The sequence below is a fragment of the Callospermophilus lateralis genome, chromosome 16, assembly GCF_048772815.1.
Source record: "Callospermophilus lateralis isolate mCalLat2 chromosome 16, mCalLat2.hap1, whole genome shotgun sequence".
NCBI lineage: Eukaryota > Metazoa > Chordata > Mammalia > Rodentia > Sciuridae > Callospermophilus > Callospermophilus lateralis.
In genome coordinates, this window is record NC_135320.1 from 75169077 (window position 1) to 75185758 (window position 16682).

Here is a 16682-nt window from a genome sequence, read left to right on the forward strand (position 1 = left end):
ACATGTCCCATGGTACACTTTATCAGCCAGCCATGCGGGCTTCCCTTTTCGTGGATATTGGTGGAGGTGCCTTATGTAATATGTAATTATCAGTTAAATCAGTTCATGCATAGTGTTTACGTACAGTAGTATGTCTAGGTGAACATGTAGAATGTATAGTGCTTCACTTGTGCAACAATTTTATTTTTACCATAGTCACCAAGGAGCTAGTTAGCTGGATGAGAGGACACGAATCATCAGTATTTTCAATCTCTGTGCATGCATCAGGGAGATATGCCATCACCACTTCTTCTGATACAGCACAACTGTGGGACTTGGATACCTTTCAGAGAAAAAGAAAACTGAATATTCGCCAGTCAGTGGGCATACAGAAGGTGAGTGATAGGCATCTTGGCATGTGCTTTTCAGACTAAGTTTTCTTTTTTGAAGTTTTATTATAATTACAGCTGTGAAAACCCAACTCTCACAATGTGATGGTTTCAGTTTCTAGCTGCAGCCCCATAATTTTGTTATGAGCAACTTCAATCATATAGCAATTTGTCTGTATTATGGATTTATCCATCTTCCCGTCCTTCTGTTCATTAATTCTTTGTAGTGTGTTTTAAATCATAGACATCAGTGTACTTGAGATTTTTATATGATGAAATACATAGGTCTTAAGTATTTATTTGTTAAGTTCAACAAATGCATACACCCATATAACCTATATAGCCCTATCATTACCATTATCCCAGAAATTTCCAACATATCCTTCCTGGTTAAGCACTAGTATACTGTTTTCCACCATAGGTTGGTTTTGCCTTTTCTAAAATTTCATACAAATTAAATTACTCAGTAACAGTTTATGTAAGGTTTTTTTACTCAGCATAATGTTTGAGATTTCATCTATATTTTAGGTATCAATAGCTTGTCCATTTTATTACTTATTAGTATTCCATTGTATAAATATACTACCTTTTTAAAAAATTTTCAATTTCTTAACTGGGAATGGTGACAGATGCCTGTAATGCCAGTGACTTGGGAGACTGGGGTGGAAGGACCACAAGTTCAAGTCCAAGCTCAGCAACTTAGCAAGACCCTGTCTCAAAATAAAAACATATGGTCTGGGGTTGTGGCTCAGTGGTAGAGCGCTTGCCTGGAATGTGGGAGGCACTAGGTTTAATTCTCAAAAGTGCATATAAATAAATAAATGAATAAAATAAAGGTCCATCGACAACTAAAAAAAATATTTTTTAAAAAACCTTATATATATTAAAAATTAAAAGTGCTCAGGGTGTAGCTCAGTTATAGAGTACCCTTGGGTTCAATCCCCAGAACTATACAGATAGACTCACAAATCCATTTCTTTTGCTTTTAAGTTTAATTTTTTTCTTTTTGATTAGCTAAGTACTGTTTTCAGGAGTATCTAGGTCTCCCATGTGATAGTTTACTTTGCTTGAGGTTATATTGTATTTGCAGTATTGCTTTTAATTTCTTTGTTATTAACAGGAACAGCTAGTAATGCATGTCAAACCAAAAATTTGTTTTGTAGTCCCCCTGGAAATCCCAGAGTTCCTTTGTGTGCCTTTAATAATTAAAAAGAGATAAAGTTATAGCCAGCTTATTCAGTAGGGCTTTAGACTAAATGTCTTAGTAGGTCTTTTCTTCTTTAATTGATTTAGCACTTAAATTGAATTTTTAATTCCAAAGAAAAGAGCATTGGGAATTGGAGCCCACAATGGAAATAGAGTTATAAAACAACAACACAAAAACCATCTGTTCCTTTTACCATGAAATTAAAATTATACACACTGGATAGTTGCCAATGCTAACCTTGCTTGGTAATTTAGACATTTTAGTTTAAAAAAGTATGATTCCAAATATTAGTGGTATAAGAATAAAACTAAATTTTGGGGAAAAAAGTATATGTATGATAGATGCATATAAGTGTACTATTTTAAGAATAGAACGCCATAGTCTATAAATTACCAGCAAACTCTTTCTTAAAGAACTAGATTGTAAATGTTTTTGTCTTTTCAGGCCAAGAGTAAAATTATGTAGCCCCTTAAAAATGTAAAACATTCTTAGTTCCTAGGCTATACAAAAATTAGAGGTGGGCTAGACAGTTCTACCACTGGCTTACACTGTTGAAAATAGGAAATAAATAACCTACTCTTAAAGTAAAATTTAAGTCTTTTTAAATTCTTACTAATCCTGAATTTTTATTCTAGGTTCTGATTTCTAGATTTTAAGTAGAACTTTGAAATATTTATTTATTTTGCTGATGCATGAAATCCTTGAAGTAACTTTCTTTGGGTCTTTTGCTATGAAGTTCATTTTTTTTTTTTTTTTTTTGGCCTTCTGAGTTTGGTTTATTTTGCTTAACATAGGTGTCAAGATCCATCCATTTTCATTTAAATGACATAATTTTTTTCCAGATTCTTTTTTAAAATTTGTTTTAATTAGTTACACATGACAGTACAATGATCTTGACATATCATACCTTTGAATCAAATGGGGTATAATTTCTCATTATTCTGAGTATATAGGTTGCAGAATCACATTGATCATACAGTCACGTATATACATACAGCAATACTATGTCTATTTTATTCTGCTGTCCTTCCTATTCCCCCTTCCCACCCCTCCCCTCCCATATGAAGTTCATTTTATGATGGCACTATGTGCCATCATAAAATGTTCCACTTTTTAGTCTAAAAATGTTCCATTTTTTTTCTCCATGACATTAACTTTTTGGAGATATCAAGCCAGTTGTTTTGGAAAATGACCCACATTCTGTATTTGTCTTAGTGTTTCATCATTGTTGTTTAGCTTGTTTTTTGCTACTGTGCATTTCTTATGAACTAGAAGTTAAATCTAAAGACTTTGCGATAGAGTCATGTTAAACTTTTCAACAAAATATTTCCCAATGCAAAGCACTTAGCACAGTGCTGGTTGCCCAGAAGTGTTTAACTTGGTGGCAAAATATGTTTTGACCTGGTTAATAGGGCAGCAAAAATTTGAACTGAATTGATGTGAGGTTGTAATAACATACTTGGCATAGGTCATATGATGCTATGGAATATGTGTTATATTGCAGTACTTAAGTTGAAAATAATTCTGAAATACATCTGGCCTCAAAGGTTTCAGACAAAGAACTATGGATCTTTGTTTCAAAGTGTTTTTATTTATTTATTTGCTACTGGGGATTGAACCCAGGGGTGCTTTTCCATTGAGATATATCCCCAGTCCTTTTTGTTTCTTATTTTGAGACAGAGTCTCACTAAATTGCCTAGGTGGCCATGAACTTGAGATCTTCCTGCCTCAGCCTACCAAATCGCTGGGATTATAGATGTGAGCCACTATGTCTGACTTTCAAAGTGTTTTGTTTTTTTAAATTTTTTTTAGTTGTAGATGGACACAGTATCTTTATTTATTTATTTATTTTAATGTGGTGCTGAGTATTGAACCCAGTGCCTCACGCACATGAGGCAAGTGCTCACTGAGCTACAAACCTAGCCTTCAAAGTATTTTTAAAAGGACTCTAACCCCTTTCCATTGATTTTTTTTTTCTTTTTTTTTTTTTTTTTTTGTATGTATTAGGAGCAGAAATACTAATAGCAATAGATGCCAGTTGCTTACATACAATGTAACTGGCACTTTGTAGTTATTTTTAACTAGATATTGTTTTTATAAAAGGATAAACTGAAGTAACTTGTCCTGTGTTGCATTGTTTGCAAAAAGAGTTGCAGTTTGAATTCAAACCTGTCTTTCCGAAAAGCTTTCCATCACACCATATTGCTTCTCAGGTAAACCAGTTACACCTCTTCAAATTATTACATTGTGATTCTTTTGTTGAAGCTTCAAAGTAAGATATTCAGTTCTTCATGGATTTAGGAATAAATCCTGGCTTTATGATTCCTCTGGTTCAGTATGTATCAGAAAAAGTTTTTAATTTTATTCATTTATTTAGGTACTAGAGATTGAACCCAGGGGTGTGTACCCACTGAGCCATATTCCCAGCCCCTTTTTTAAAATTTTTCATTTTGAGACAGGTTCTCACTAAGTTGCTCAGAGCCTCACTTTGTTCCTGAGGCTGGCATTGAACTTGCAATCCACCTGCCTCAGCCTCCTGAGCTGCTGGGATTATAATAGGCATGCATCACCACACCCAGCCAGAAAAAGCTTTATGATGGATATCAGGACATATTTAATAGTGTTGCCAAGCTTAATTCTGGGTCTCCTTACAATGAGAACTTGCTAAATTATGCATTTGACCTTAACTTGCTAATGTAACTATCCTAAAGTCTTCAGACTTTAAGAACAGCTTACATACATCCCAAAATTGAATTGGAAAGTTCTGATTTGGATATAATTTGTGTTTTGTCCCTCAAAGGTGCAAGTGCTGGTCCTTAGTGTAGCAGTGTTGGGAGATGGGGCCTTCATTGAGGCTCCACACTTAGAAGGAATCAATGCAGTTCTTGGGGGACTCTAGTAAAGGAGAAAGAGATTGTGAAAAGAGCAAGCCTGGCCCCTGAATTCCTCTGGCTTCCTATCTTGCCTTGTGGTTTCTCCCTCTCTCTCTTATCCTTCCAGAGCGTTGCTGCTATACTGTCTCCAGAAAGCCCTCATCAGGGCTGAGCCAGAGGAGGTACCACACTCTTAGACCTCTATAAATGTAAACTAAGTAAACCTCTTTTACAGATTCCCTAATCTCAGGTGTTTTATTATGGAAACAGAAAAAAAGACAACACAGAAAGTTTACGATTTTCACATTCTACAAGGAAAAACTGCAACCCCATCCCTGAATTCAACACCCCCAATATATATTGTTAATGTTTTTCCTAAGTTTTTTATGGTATCAAGAGATGACACTATCTAAATAATAGTGACATATGATTCATTAAGAACAATTTTGTAATCATTAAAATCTGGCAATTAAAATCACAAATCTAGTAATGAATAATCATGCAGGCACTAATCTATCACAACTATTCCCCTAAAATAGCAATTGATGTTCATTAACTTTTAAGCTTTTGCTTCTCCAGTTGGAATAAACTTTATTACTTTTCTAGAAAAAAATGACTGCAAATTATAAAAAGAATTTTATTATATTATTTATTATATTAAATTATAATAAGAATTTTATTATATTATATTATTTTATTATATTATGTCATTTTTGATATTTTTTTAAAAATATTTATTTTTTAGTTGTAGTTGGACATAATTTATTTTATTTATTTTTATTTATTTTTACTTGGTGCTGAGGATTGAACCCAGAGCCTTGCATGTGCTGGGCAAGCACTCTACTGCTGAGCCATAGCCCCAGCCTTTCAAACAGTTTCTTATTGTATTTATTATAGATTATAATGTATTTATTGTAAATATCTTCTATAAGACCTTTATATTATAAATTTTCCTAACATAATCAATCTCTTAGCAGACTACTAGGAGTTGTGTTTAGCAAGTGAGCCAAACACAAAAAGTGACAAGGTAGATCAGATCCTTGTATGATCTACCAGAATTTTATGTAGTTATTAGCATTTTTATTGTGTCTGATTGACATTAATCCAGAATAGATGGTTTTAATTAACCAGTATATTTCATGGCGTGTTGTATATGTGTAAATATTGTGCAGGGCTGTGGATGTGGCTCAAGCAGTAACAAGCTTGTCTGGCATGCGCAGGGCGCTGGGTTCGAACCTCAGCACCACATAAAAATAAAATAAAGATGTTGTGTCCACCGAAACTAAAAAATAAATATTAAAAAATTCTCTCTCCCCCCACTCTCTCTCAAAAAAAAAAAAAATATTGTGCCGACGTATTCATAGAATTGAATTTGAGGCCGTTTAAGCTCTGGTGAGAAAATGTTGGTCAATTTTAATTAAAATTTTGTACTATCAAAAGGAAGTATTATTAATGCTTGTATAAAATGGAAATTAAGAGAGTAAAATAAAGACATTTTAACTGTGCTATTAATGAATTTCACTCTCAGTTCTTTATATAAATCAAATCTGTAATAAAATATGATCATGTATGCCTTTTCACCTTTTTATTCTTATAAATAATGCTTATATTTATCTTAAAATGATTTCCAACTATTCTCAAAGGACTGTCTCTCTTTTTTTTTTTTTTTGGTAGTTGTGGTGACTGGGGAGTAGGGGTTGAACCCAGCCAGGGGTGCTCAACCACTGAGCTACATCCCCAGCCCTTTTTATTTTTTAATTTGAAACAGGGTCTCACTAAGTTGTCAAAATTGGCCTTGAACTTGGGATCCTCCTACTTCCCAAGTTGCTGAGACTATAGGCATGCACCACTGTGCCTGGCTGCCTGAAGGGCTAACTCTAGGAAATGAATTAACTACCTGAGAGATGTATTTTAAGACTGCTGAGACAGGTTGTGTAATGTCTTTAGCTAGTGTTCACTTCCTGCAGCAGTGTGTGACACTGCCCTTTCCCTGCACTTTCACTGGTATTTTTAATATTTATCAGCATTTAGTATTGGAACTGTTGCTGACTGACAAGGGTCATGTTCTGAGAGACATGTTGTTTGTGATTTCACAGTTGTATGTTGTATGAACATAAGAGAGTGTACTTAACACAAATCCTGATGGCATAGGTCACTCACCCTATGTGGCCTCTTGATGTGGTCAAGAGATGGGGTGAGCATGACATATATGAGGCTGTTTCCAGGGCAACATAGCATACTTCTTTTTTTTTTTTTTTTTTAATGAGTAGAGCGAGTACAGTCTAAAGTAATGATAAAAAAATATAGTATAATAAAAACATAGAGCAGAAACATAGTCATTTATTATTATCAGCTAGCATGTACTGTACATTATCGTGTGAACTATACTCTCACAACTGACAGTGCATTAGGTTTGTTTACACCAGCATCACCCACACACTTGAGTAATGAGTTGTGCTACCACCTCACTAGGTGATAGTAACTTTACAGCTCTATTATGATTTAGGAGACAACGATGTTGACCGAAAAGAAACAATGAAACATTATGTGGCTGATGACTGATAGTTAATTTATAAATATGTGTTGGGTGTGTGTGTGTTTTATGAATATGTGTTGGGTGTGTGTGTGTGTGTGTGAAGGATATGTTCTGAGAGATATGTGGTTTGGTGATTTCATTATTGTATACTGTGTGAACATCAGTTTGTTTATGTGTCTGTCATTGGTTTTTGAATTAATTTGATGCTCAGAATGTTATTTTCATTTGAGTCCTTTAATAAAAGATAAAAAGTTTTAGATTTTTACTTAGAATTTTGTGAATTGTCTAGTCATTACAGTCACATAATCTTTTAGTTGAAAAGGTTTTACCATTTCTTTTTTAGTGTATTATAATTTATGAAATATCAGTATTATCCTGTCATGTGTTAGAAATGTATTTTTCTCTAGTTTAGATAAAGCTAATTTTTTTAAAAAAGGAAAATTTACTGTATAATTTTAAGAGGACTATCTGTACCTTACATAAAAGATAACTTGTTCTATTGCTCTTTAGGTTTTCTTTCTTCCTTTAAGTAATACCATCCTCAGCTGTTTTAAAGATAATTCCATCTTTGCCTGGGAATGTGATACTCTTTTTTGCAAATATCAATTGCCAGCTCCACCTGAAAGCTCAAGTATTATATATAAAGTGTTTGCTGTGACCAGGTAACGTGCATTTTAAGACATTGGGAATTTTTAAAGAAATGTAATTTCAGCTGAAAATTACAAATTTTCATTGATTACCTTCTTGTCAAGTTAAGGAACAGTTTTCTTCAAATTTAGACGTGGTCTGCAGGCTTTTTTTTTTACTTTATTTTTGCAAAATTTCAAAAATACACAAAAATAAAAAGGTGCATGAACTCTTAAGTACTCTGACCAGCTACAGTAATCAACTAATGGGTACTCCTGTTTTTGTCTGTATCTATTGCTCCTACTGTATTGTTTTGAACAAAAATTAAGTATATCATTTCATCCATAAATATTTCAATGCATATCTCTAAAAAAAGATAAGGGCTATTTTAAGAACATAACCATAGAGTCATTATCACGTTTTAAAAATTAAATATTTCTTAATATTGCCGTACATCATTGTTAAAATTTCCCTGATTTGTCTTTTTTATGACTGAATTGTTTAAATCAGCCACAGAACAAGGTTCACACATTGGATTTGGTGGATATGTATTTGTTAACTGATTATCTCTCCTGCAGTTTTATGTATTGTGGATTTTACTCTTTATGTCTACGTTGTATTATTAATATGTTACTATTATGTATGTATTTCCTGTACGCTGATTATATTTGTATATCTAAAAACTGGAGACTTTATCTGAGCAAGAAGCAAGAAAATCTTATAAGTGGTTTGTGTACTTTCTTCAGGAGCAATCTAGAACCCTTTCTCTTCTGATTTTAATGGCCATTAATAATCATTACCTAGATCCACTATTGGACAAGTGGTTAGCACAATGGTGCTATTTTGACTTTCCTTCTTCACTTATTAACTAGTTCTAATTCTGTCATTTCTTCACTTATCATTAGAACCCTTTCATAGAAACACTTCCACTCGTCCACCCTGATTACTTTGATATATAGTTTGTAAAGGAAAAACAGGAAAGTGCTTGATTTTCTCCTCTTTCTTTTTTCAGCCAGTTTTCTATGTAAAAATTGATTTATTGGCATTTTTCAAAGGTGGTCATTGAAATTTTTTATCTTTAATCTTTGTAGACTCATTGATTTAACATAGTTGGTACATTTTAATGCAATGTAGTTTTAGGGGTTTTTGTTTGTTTGTTGTTGTGTGTGTAGATTGAACCCAGGGGTGCTTTAACACCCACCTACATCCTGTCCTTCTTGTTTTTTGTTATGAGACAGGTCTCTTGATAAGTTGCTGGGGCTGGCCTTGAACTTGTGATCCTCCTGTTTAGCTTCCAGAGTTGCTGGGATTACAGGCACACTTCACTGTGCCCAGCTTGCCATTAATAGCCTTGGTGGTGCATTGGTTCTTTCATCTTTGACCAGTGGGATCCTTTTCAAGTTTGTTCTTGAATCCCTTTTGATACCACTCCAGTTGCCTATTGTAGCTTTTTATGCTTTCTGATAGGTCTAGATATTCCATGTCTATCTTGTACGTTTTGTCCCAAGCCTAGAATCGGCTATTTCTCTAAAGAATGTGAGTTCAGTTTATTGGAAGATGGTATTTTGAGCCCCTAATCTTGTTGTGATTGGGTTGATCAGTATTTCTAGGCCTCTTCAATGGAAGAGCTAGGAAATTGGGGTCAATTCCTCTTTTCTCTCACTCTTCTTCTAGGTCATCAGTAAATCCCATCAACTATCAAACCATCATGGATCTCACCCTTTAACAAATTACACTCATCAAATCGAGTTGTTCAATTTTTTTGTCCATTGTCACTGGTCTTACCCTAGCCCAAGCAACTTTAGTCTCTTTTCAGACTGCTGTACTAGCCTCCTTATTTAGTCTACTTATTTTCACTTCCATTTCCTAACATCAGTCTCTGTACAAGCAGATACAGTGATCTTTTAAATCATTGTCAGTGACACTGGCTAGCTCAGTTGGTAGAGTGCTTGCCTAGCATGCCTAAGACCCTGGGTTCAATCCCCAGTACCAATTAAAAAAAAAAAAATCATTGTCAAGTCCTGTCACTTTCCTATATAGCTTTCTTCAAAGAGCTTTATTTCCTTCTCTGTCCCTGGCTGCTACAGTGATAGCTGCCTTTTAGTAGGAACTTGATAAGTCCTCGAATAAATAAGCAACAGCCTTGCAAACCAATACTACTTATCCTTTTTGCACCTTTTCTTCTTTGAGTAGGAAAAGTTTGGCCTTTTTAAATGTTTTTATATGTATAGCAATGCACTATCAATTCTGTATAATTGTATGTGAAATATAAAAGTTGTATAGTTGTATAGTGAGGGATTATGCTATAAAATGTAAATGTTACTCAGAAAACGCCTGATCAAGTGGTCACACAAGTGTTTGTTAAGCTGATGCCTTAACACAAAAGGTGAAAAAAATGTATGCATATACACACCCCTGTAAATGTAAACTGTCCTGTCTGGTAGCCACTGCCCACGTGTGATTATTTAAATTAATAAAAATAAAAATTAATTTCCTTAGTAGCACTGGTCACAATTCAAGCAGTCATTAATCATGTGGCTAGTGGTCACTACTTTAGACAGCATAGAGAGCATTTCTGTCATCACAGAAAGTTCTGTGGAACCGTAATGCTGTTGACAGGTCAGCTGGTCTTACTTTTTCATCTTTTTGGTAATATAGAGATGGTCGAATCCTGGCTGCTGGAGGCAAATCAAATCACCTTCATTTGTGGTGCTTGGAAGCTACACAGCTCTTCAGAATTATCCAGATGCCAACTAAAGTTAGAGCCATTCGCCATCTGGAATTTCTTCCTGATAGTTTTGATGCTGGTTCTAATCAGGTTAGTAATGGGTAGGACATTAAACTATTTTAGCTTATACTTATTTAACTTATACCCTGACGGACAAGAATCTGAAATTCTAAGTATATATTTTTTTAATATTTATTTTTTGCTTATAGGTGGACACAATATCTTTATTTTATTTTTATGTGGTGCTGAGGATCGAACCCAGTGCCTCATGCATGCTTGGCGAGCGCTCTACCTCTGAGCCACAACTCCAGCCCCTAAAGTATATTATTTTTGTGAAGAGTCTAGACTTGAAAAAATTGCAAAATCTTATGTTCTTTATATTTCTCACAAATATTTACCTTAACTTTCTTATTTTAATTGACCATCATGGACCTCACACTTTAACAAATTACACTCATTATGTTTTATGCATACGTACATACATACATATGTATACAGAATGTTTGCATATATGTATCATATCTATTATATGTATCATACATTTTTGAATAGATAATACATTCACATGGTTGAAATTATAAAACTTATAAAAGGCAGGTAGTGGTAAGGGCCTCAGCCCTTTCTCCCATGGGTCTGGTCCCCTATAACCACTGTTTTTATATATAACATCATGTTTTCCCCTCTTTTTATACAAACCTTGCACCTTTTATCCTTCACTTAATTTGGAGATTATTCTCTGTTAGTATAGAACTTCTTTTTTACTTATTTTTTTAAATCAGTTTTATTATTGGGCTCCTTAATTAATTTTAGTTCTTTCCTGTTACAAATAATATAGCACAGAATAGCTCGTAGCAAATGCCATTTTACACATTCTATTTGTAAGATAAAATTCCAGAATTGAAATAATGGCATAAAGATCATGTGCATCTATAATTTGGATAGGATCTTACCAAAAGGTTTCCATCAGCTGCAGATGAGGGAGTTTGTTTTCTACCAGCTGATGAAGAGAAAAATACATTTTTGAGACTGTCCCCTCCAAACTAGCTTTTGTATAACAAGCAGCATCTGCATTTTGAGGAATCAGTTGGTGTTACCACTTATAGCTACCTGCTCTGAGAAAGAGCCTATGCCTAAGGCCCAGAGAGCAGAGAGTTTGTTTGCTTAAACTTTTTTATTACATGCTTTTAATGTTTCAAATTCAAATTATTTTTTTTCTCTTAAAAGACTAGCTTCCCTCTAACTCATCTACAACAAAGATGTTTTGCAACCCAAAATCTTTCTCCACTCCCCAAATATTAGTTACAATTGCAGAAGACAGGTAAATAGTGGGGAGCCTCACCAGGAGACATGGGTGCAGGTAGAGGGGAATTGGTAGATAAACCCTGTCTTCTCTGCGTCTGACAGCAGTGGAGGTAAAGGTTTGAAACTATTCAGTCATGTATCCCCTCTGTATGTCGTCAGTGGACATGGCATACCTGTGGGGAGGGAAGATTCTTGTGTCACCTTTCATAGTCTCCCAGGATGCATTCCTAGTTCTGGTTAAAGCCAGATTTGGTCTTGAACAGAGCAAATCAACATGAACCATAATTAGTGCTTTTAAAATGTATAATGTCTCACTGAGAATGGATCTTCACTTGTCCCCCTACCAAAAATTATATTCATATATGAATCCACACATGCCTAGTAAAGTATACGAATATACAGTTTGACTTTTAGACATTGGAAATGTTTTTTAATAATTCTTTGTTTCTTTCTACCTTTAGGTCCTTGGAGTGCTAAGTCAAGATGGTATTATGAGATTTATCAATGTACAGACTTGTAAACTTCTCTTTGAAATTGGAAGCCTTGATGAAGGAATTAGCACATCAGTAATTAGCCCACATGGACGATACATTGCATCTATTATGGAAAATGGAAGTCTGAATATATATTCAGTTCAGGCTTTAACACAAGAAATAAATAAGGTATGATATCAAGTAAACAACATCAGTTTTTTAAAAACATTTCAGTATTGTATCAAGAATAAAATCCATTGCACGAACAGTGCAACTCTACATCATGTACAACCAGAGAATTGAAATGTTGTGCTCTATTTGTGTACAATGAATTGAAATGCATTCTTCTGTCATGTATAACTAACTAGAAACAAAAAAAAAAAAAAAAAAAGAAGAAGAAGAAGAATATCCATGCTCCTCTTTTCTGACTTGGAACTTACCACCTATTTTTTTGGTGTATTTTGTTGCTCTTATTCCCAGAGCCACATTTCCAGTTGTGATTTCTCACCAATGTTCCTTGCTTAAGTGGCTGCCTTTTTAAATGACTTGTTTGGTGTCCTTGTCTCATGCAAGATATCATTCATGATCTCCTTCCCACAAGAGGTATTTAATCTTAGTTTCTTTATTTCTGTCTCCTCTTTCTTCCCATCTTGTGGCTAGAAAACTTGAAGCTCTGCGACTGTTTCCTTATTTCCTAAATCTTGTTAATACTAAGTCATATAATTTCTTAAATTTAAAATATCTGTGTGCTGCTTCTCTGTCACCATAATAACTGTACTTGTTTTTTTTCCTCATAAAGTACCCATGAATAGCAGTAATTTAAACAAATACCCTAACCTCAGAGCCCACGGTGTTATCCCTGCCCATCAGTATTATCTCCTGTACAACATTTTTCTAAAATACTTTCATCATTATTTCTTAAATAATGACACTTTGGTGGCTTCCTTCTTTTGCATTCTGTCCAGACTCTTCTACTTGGCTCTCAATGTCCTCTCTAATCCTTTTACCTCACTTATTTTCCCATACTTAAAACTTCTCTTATTGTCCATAATCAGTAATCAGCCCACATGGATGATACATTGCATCTATTATGGAAAATGAAGTCTGAATGTATTAGTACATATTCATGGTCTCTTGTTGGAATCATTTTTATTTCTGCATCTGTTACCTACATCAGATACACTCCCAGCCCTCTGCTGTGGTTCTCTAAAAGCCCTCCAGCTAACAAGTTAGATTGTATGCAGACTCTTGGTCATCCTAGGGAAGTTTGTGCCCCAGCCTAGTCACACAGCTAGTCGCTAGTGGAGCAGGTGTCTGATTCTTAACACAGTATTATGTGTGTGTGTGTGTGTGTGTGTGTCTCTTTTTTGCCTTTACCTTTTTAAAAACATTATACAAGTAATAAGTGTCTCATTGCAGGAAAAAAATCAAAAGCTACCGATAACAAATAAATAAAAATTACTTAATGTCTCAGCATTCTCAGATGACTTTAATGTTTGTATTCTCAGTCTTTTGTCTTTTTTGTATAAATATATGCAGTCACCCCTTGCTCTTTGTGGGTATATTTGAGAATTTGCCTATTCACTAAAATTTATTTGTAATGCCAAAATCATTTCTTGCGGAGCTTTTATAATCATTTGCAGATGTAGTGAAAATTTTGAGTTGCTCTGTGCCCTAAAGTTGAACAAGGCAGCACTTTGCTTTCTTGTTGCAGCTCTTGTATTCTAATCTTGTCTCTTTTTCGTGGTCCTTTTAGTGTCATGTTTCTGCACTTTGGGGCTTTCTGTTGTGATTTCATGGTTTAAAGTGAAGCCTAGTCATAGTGCTATAGAGTTGTCTGTGGTGTTTCTGAGCACAAGGAGGCTGTGCTGTGCCTTAAGTGAAAATATGTATGTTAGAAAAACTCATTTAGTCATTGTCACACTGCTTTGGGCTCTGGGTTCAATGATAATGAATCAACAATGTATATTGAATGAAGTTCTTTCTTTAAACAGAAGCACACATAAAACAAGGTTATATTATTGATCAGTTGATGAAAATGTTGTGGCCAGGGGCTCCCAGGAATTTAACTCTTTTCCCCTAGAATCAGGGTTCAATATTCACTCATTCAGTGTTTGAAGTAAATCCACAGAGCTGCGAATAAATCTAAACATGTGTATGTGTAGGTGTCTATAAACATGCATCTTCTCTAACATTGGATTATACTCTGTGGTTCTTATTTAGATTATTATGTTTACACATAACATATAGCAATATTTTATGTATTGTAATATTTATTATATATTAATATATTTAAAAATATTTGTACATTATCTATCCTTAATGAGAGACTTTTCAGCCTTATTAGTCAGTTTTTCAGTACTAACTAAACCATAGAAAGAGGCAGGGAGGTATCTGAGAACAACTATGGTAGGAGTGACTCATAGAGTTCCTCCATGCTCTTATTTATTGAGCAAATTGAGATGACATTGAACAGAAAACCCAGCTTAATTTAAACAAGGTGGAATACTCTTTCCAAGTTTTGGGTACATCCCCTGCACCATCTTTGTCTTTATGGATCTTAAGCTGCATATTTTCTAAAAACCTGAATCCACCTGTGTACCATTCCTTCCACATTTTGTTTCTGCACTTTCCTTGTCCTGAGAGAATTTCTGATACTGGGCTAATAAGTAAATGGATTCTTATGTGTTGAAATTGTAACAGTACAAAGGTATGTCAAATCAGGTCACATCTCAGGCCCTGACTCTTGGAGGTTGTAATTCAGGTGGACGATGAAGTACAACTAGGGGAAAACAACATTAGAATAAAAAAAAAGTTTGATACAAATTTACAGGATAGGGTTGAAGTCAGAGAGCAGATAAACTACGGATATTAAAGATGAACATAATATTTAAGTCAAGACTACTTTTAATTCTATTCCATAGATGAAGAATTAAAGAACTGAATCATAGAATATAAATGGTCGTTGTGCTTTAATTGTGTTTAGAATGTGGAAAGTCTCAGTGACCTTATCTACTTATTTCTTTTGAATAAGGAGTATCTTCTGATTTCAAAGAGAATATGATGTATGGAGAACAGATTCTAATGAGTCCTTTTACCTTGCATACATGGAAGTTGTTGGTTATTTTCCCATTTGATATACCCCATTAAAAATAAGGGTTTGGATCCTAAGTCATGCCATCTGAGCTGCCTCAGAGCAGTTGATATAGTAAAGAACTGACAGTCCTCACTGTGTGGATTATAGCCTTGAGTCTGGACAGAGAGGTGGGAGTCCTGTGCTGTCAGAGGAAAGTCATTTGGCAGTTTCCTCTTCCTTGGATGTCACTTGAGCCTGAGGACTGTGAGGGTGGTTCCCTCAGAGTTTTGATGACCACCTGGGCAGCTATACCTTCTCTGGAGTAGAGTGTCACTGTACTACTAACCTTGTCATGTAAGCATGGAAATGGGTTTGCACTGTATGGTTTTAGGCCAGGTTTCAAGGAATAATTAAATTCTACCTATTGCTGATATTAATCATGTATCATTCTTCTTCAAAGAAATATGGCAGAAATTTGCTTTATTAGTCAATAATCTTAAAGCTGGGTGCTATGGCACACTCCTGTAATCCAGTGGCTTGGGAAGCTAAAGCAGGAGGATCACAAGTTCATGGCCAGCCTCAGCAAATTAGTAAGCCCTCAGCAATCTAATGAGACCCTGTCCCAAAATTTAAAAGAATTTAAAAGCTCTCCTAGGTTCAATCCCTTGTACAAAAAAAAAAAAAAAAAAAAAAGAAGAAGAAGGAAAAGAAAACATTGTTAGACATTTTTCTTATACTTTTTACCTGAAGAATAATTATACATAATTTCAGAAATCATATATAAAGACCTATTTTCCAAGGATATCCACTGTGTGTATACATATAGTTTTTTTTTCTCCTTTCAGCCACCACCTCCTTTAGTGAAAGTAATCGAAGATTTGCCCAAGAATAAACTGAATGCCAGTGATGTTAAGATGATGGTTCCTTCAGGAAGAATACAGCGGCCAACAAAATCCAGAGATAGCAAAATTCAGACTAGAATATTAAAACAAGACCTCACTGGTACTTTTGAAAATAAAGAGGTAAGAATATTTTATCATTAAATTCTGTTTTATCATAATACCATTATAGGCAAATCTTGTGATTTGTAGGCCATTATCACTTCCCTGTCCTGGAACCTAAAGGAATATTATATGAAGAGAAGAACATGGTAACTGAAATTACATTGTGCTTTTATGCATTTTATGTTTTGACATAAATGTAGCACTTGTTTAAGTACTTTAAAAAGACAGTACAGAACTGTACTGTCTAATATGCTAGCCACTAGCATGTGACTGAATACTTGAAGTGTGGCTAGTCTGAATTAAAACACTTTTTAAAACACGCTGTAAATTAAAACACTTTCACAGTAAGAAGGTGTGAAAACTTAGAATCAATATTAAGCTAAATTTTCCCTATTTATGTTTTGAATGTGATTCCTAGAAAATTTTTAATTTTGTAGCCCATGTTGTACCTTTTAGACAATGCTGATACAGAAAATAATAAAGGGGTG

At 34.5% G+C, this 16682-nt stretch overlaps 1 protein-coding gene across 3 annotated transcripts in view; it reads left to right on the forward strand.

Moving 5' to 3' along the window:
* The window catches only part of Tbc1d31 (TBC1 domain family member 31), a 70598-nt gene that overhangs the window by 14064 nt on the left and 39852 nt on the right, over window positions 1-16682 (forward strand). For all 3 annotated transcript variants that reach the window (XM_076835692.2, XM_076835693.2, XM_076835694.2), the window contains exons 4-8: window positions 196-374; window positions 7495-7646; window positions 10270-10429; window positions 12103-12303; window positions 16036-16212. In XM_076835692.2, the coding sequence (XP_076691807.2) occupies window positions 196-374; window positions 7495-7646; window positions 10270-10429; window positions 12103-12303; window positions 16036-16212 (869 nt within the window). The remainder of the gene's footprint in view (window positions 1-195; window positions 375-7494; window positions 7647-10269; window positions 10430-12102; window positions 12304-16035; window positions 16213-16682) is intronic.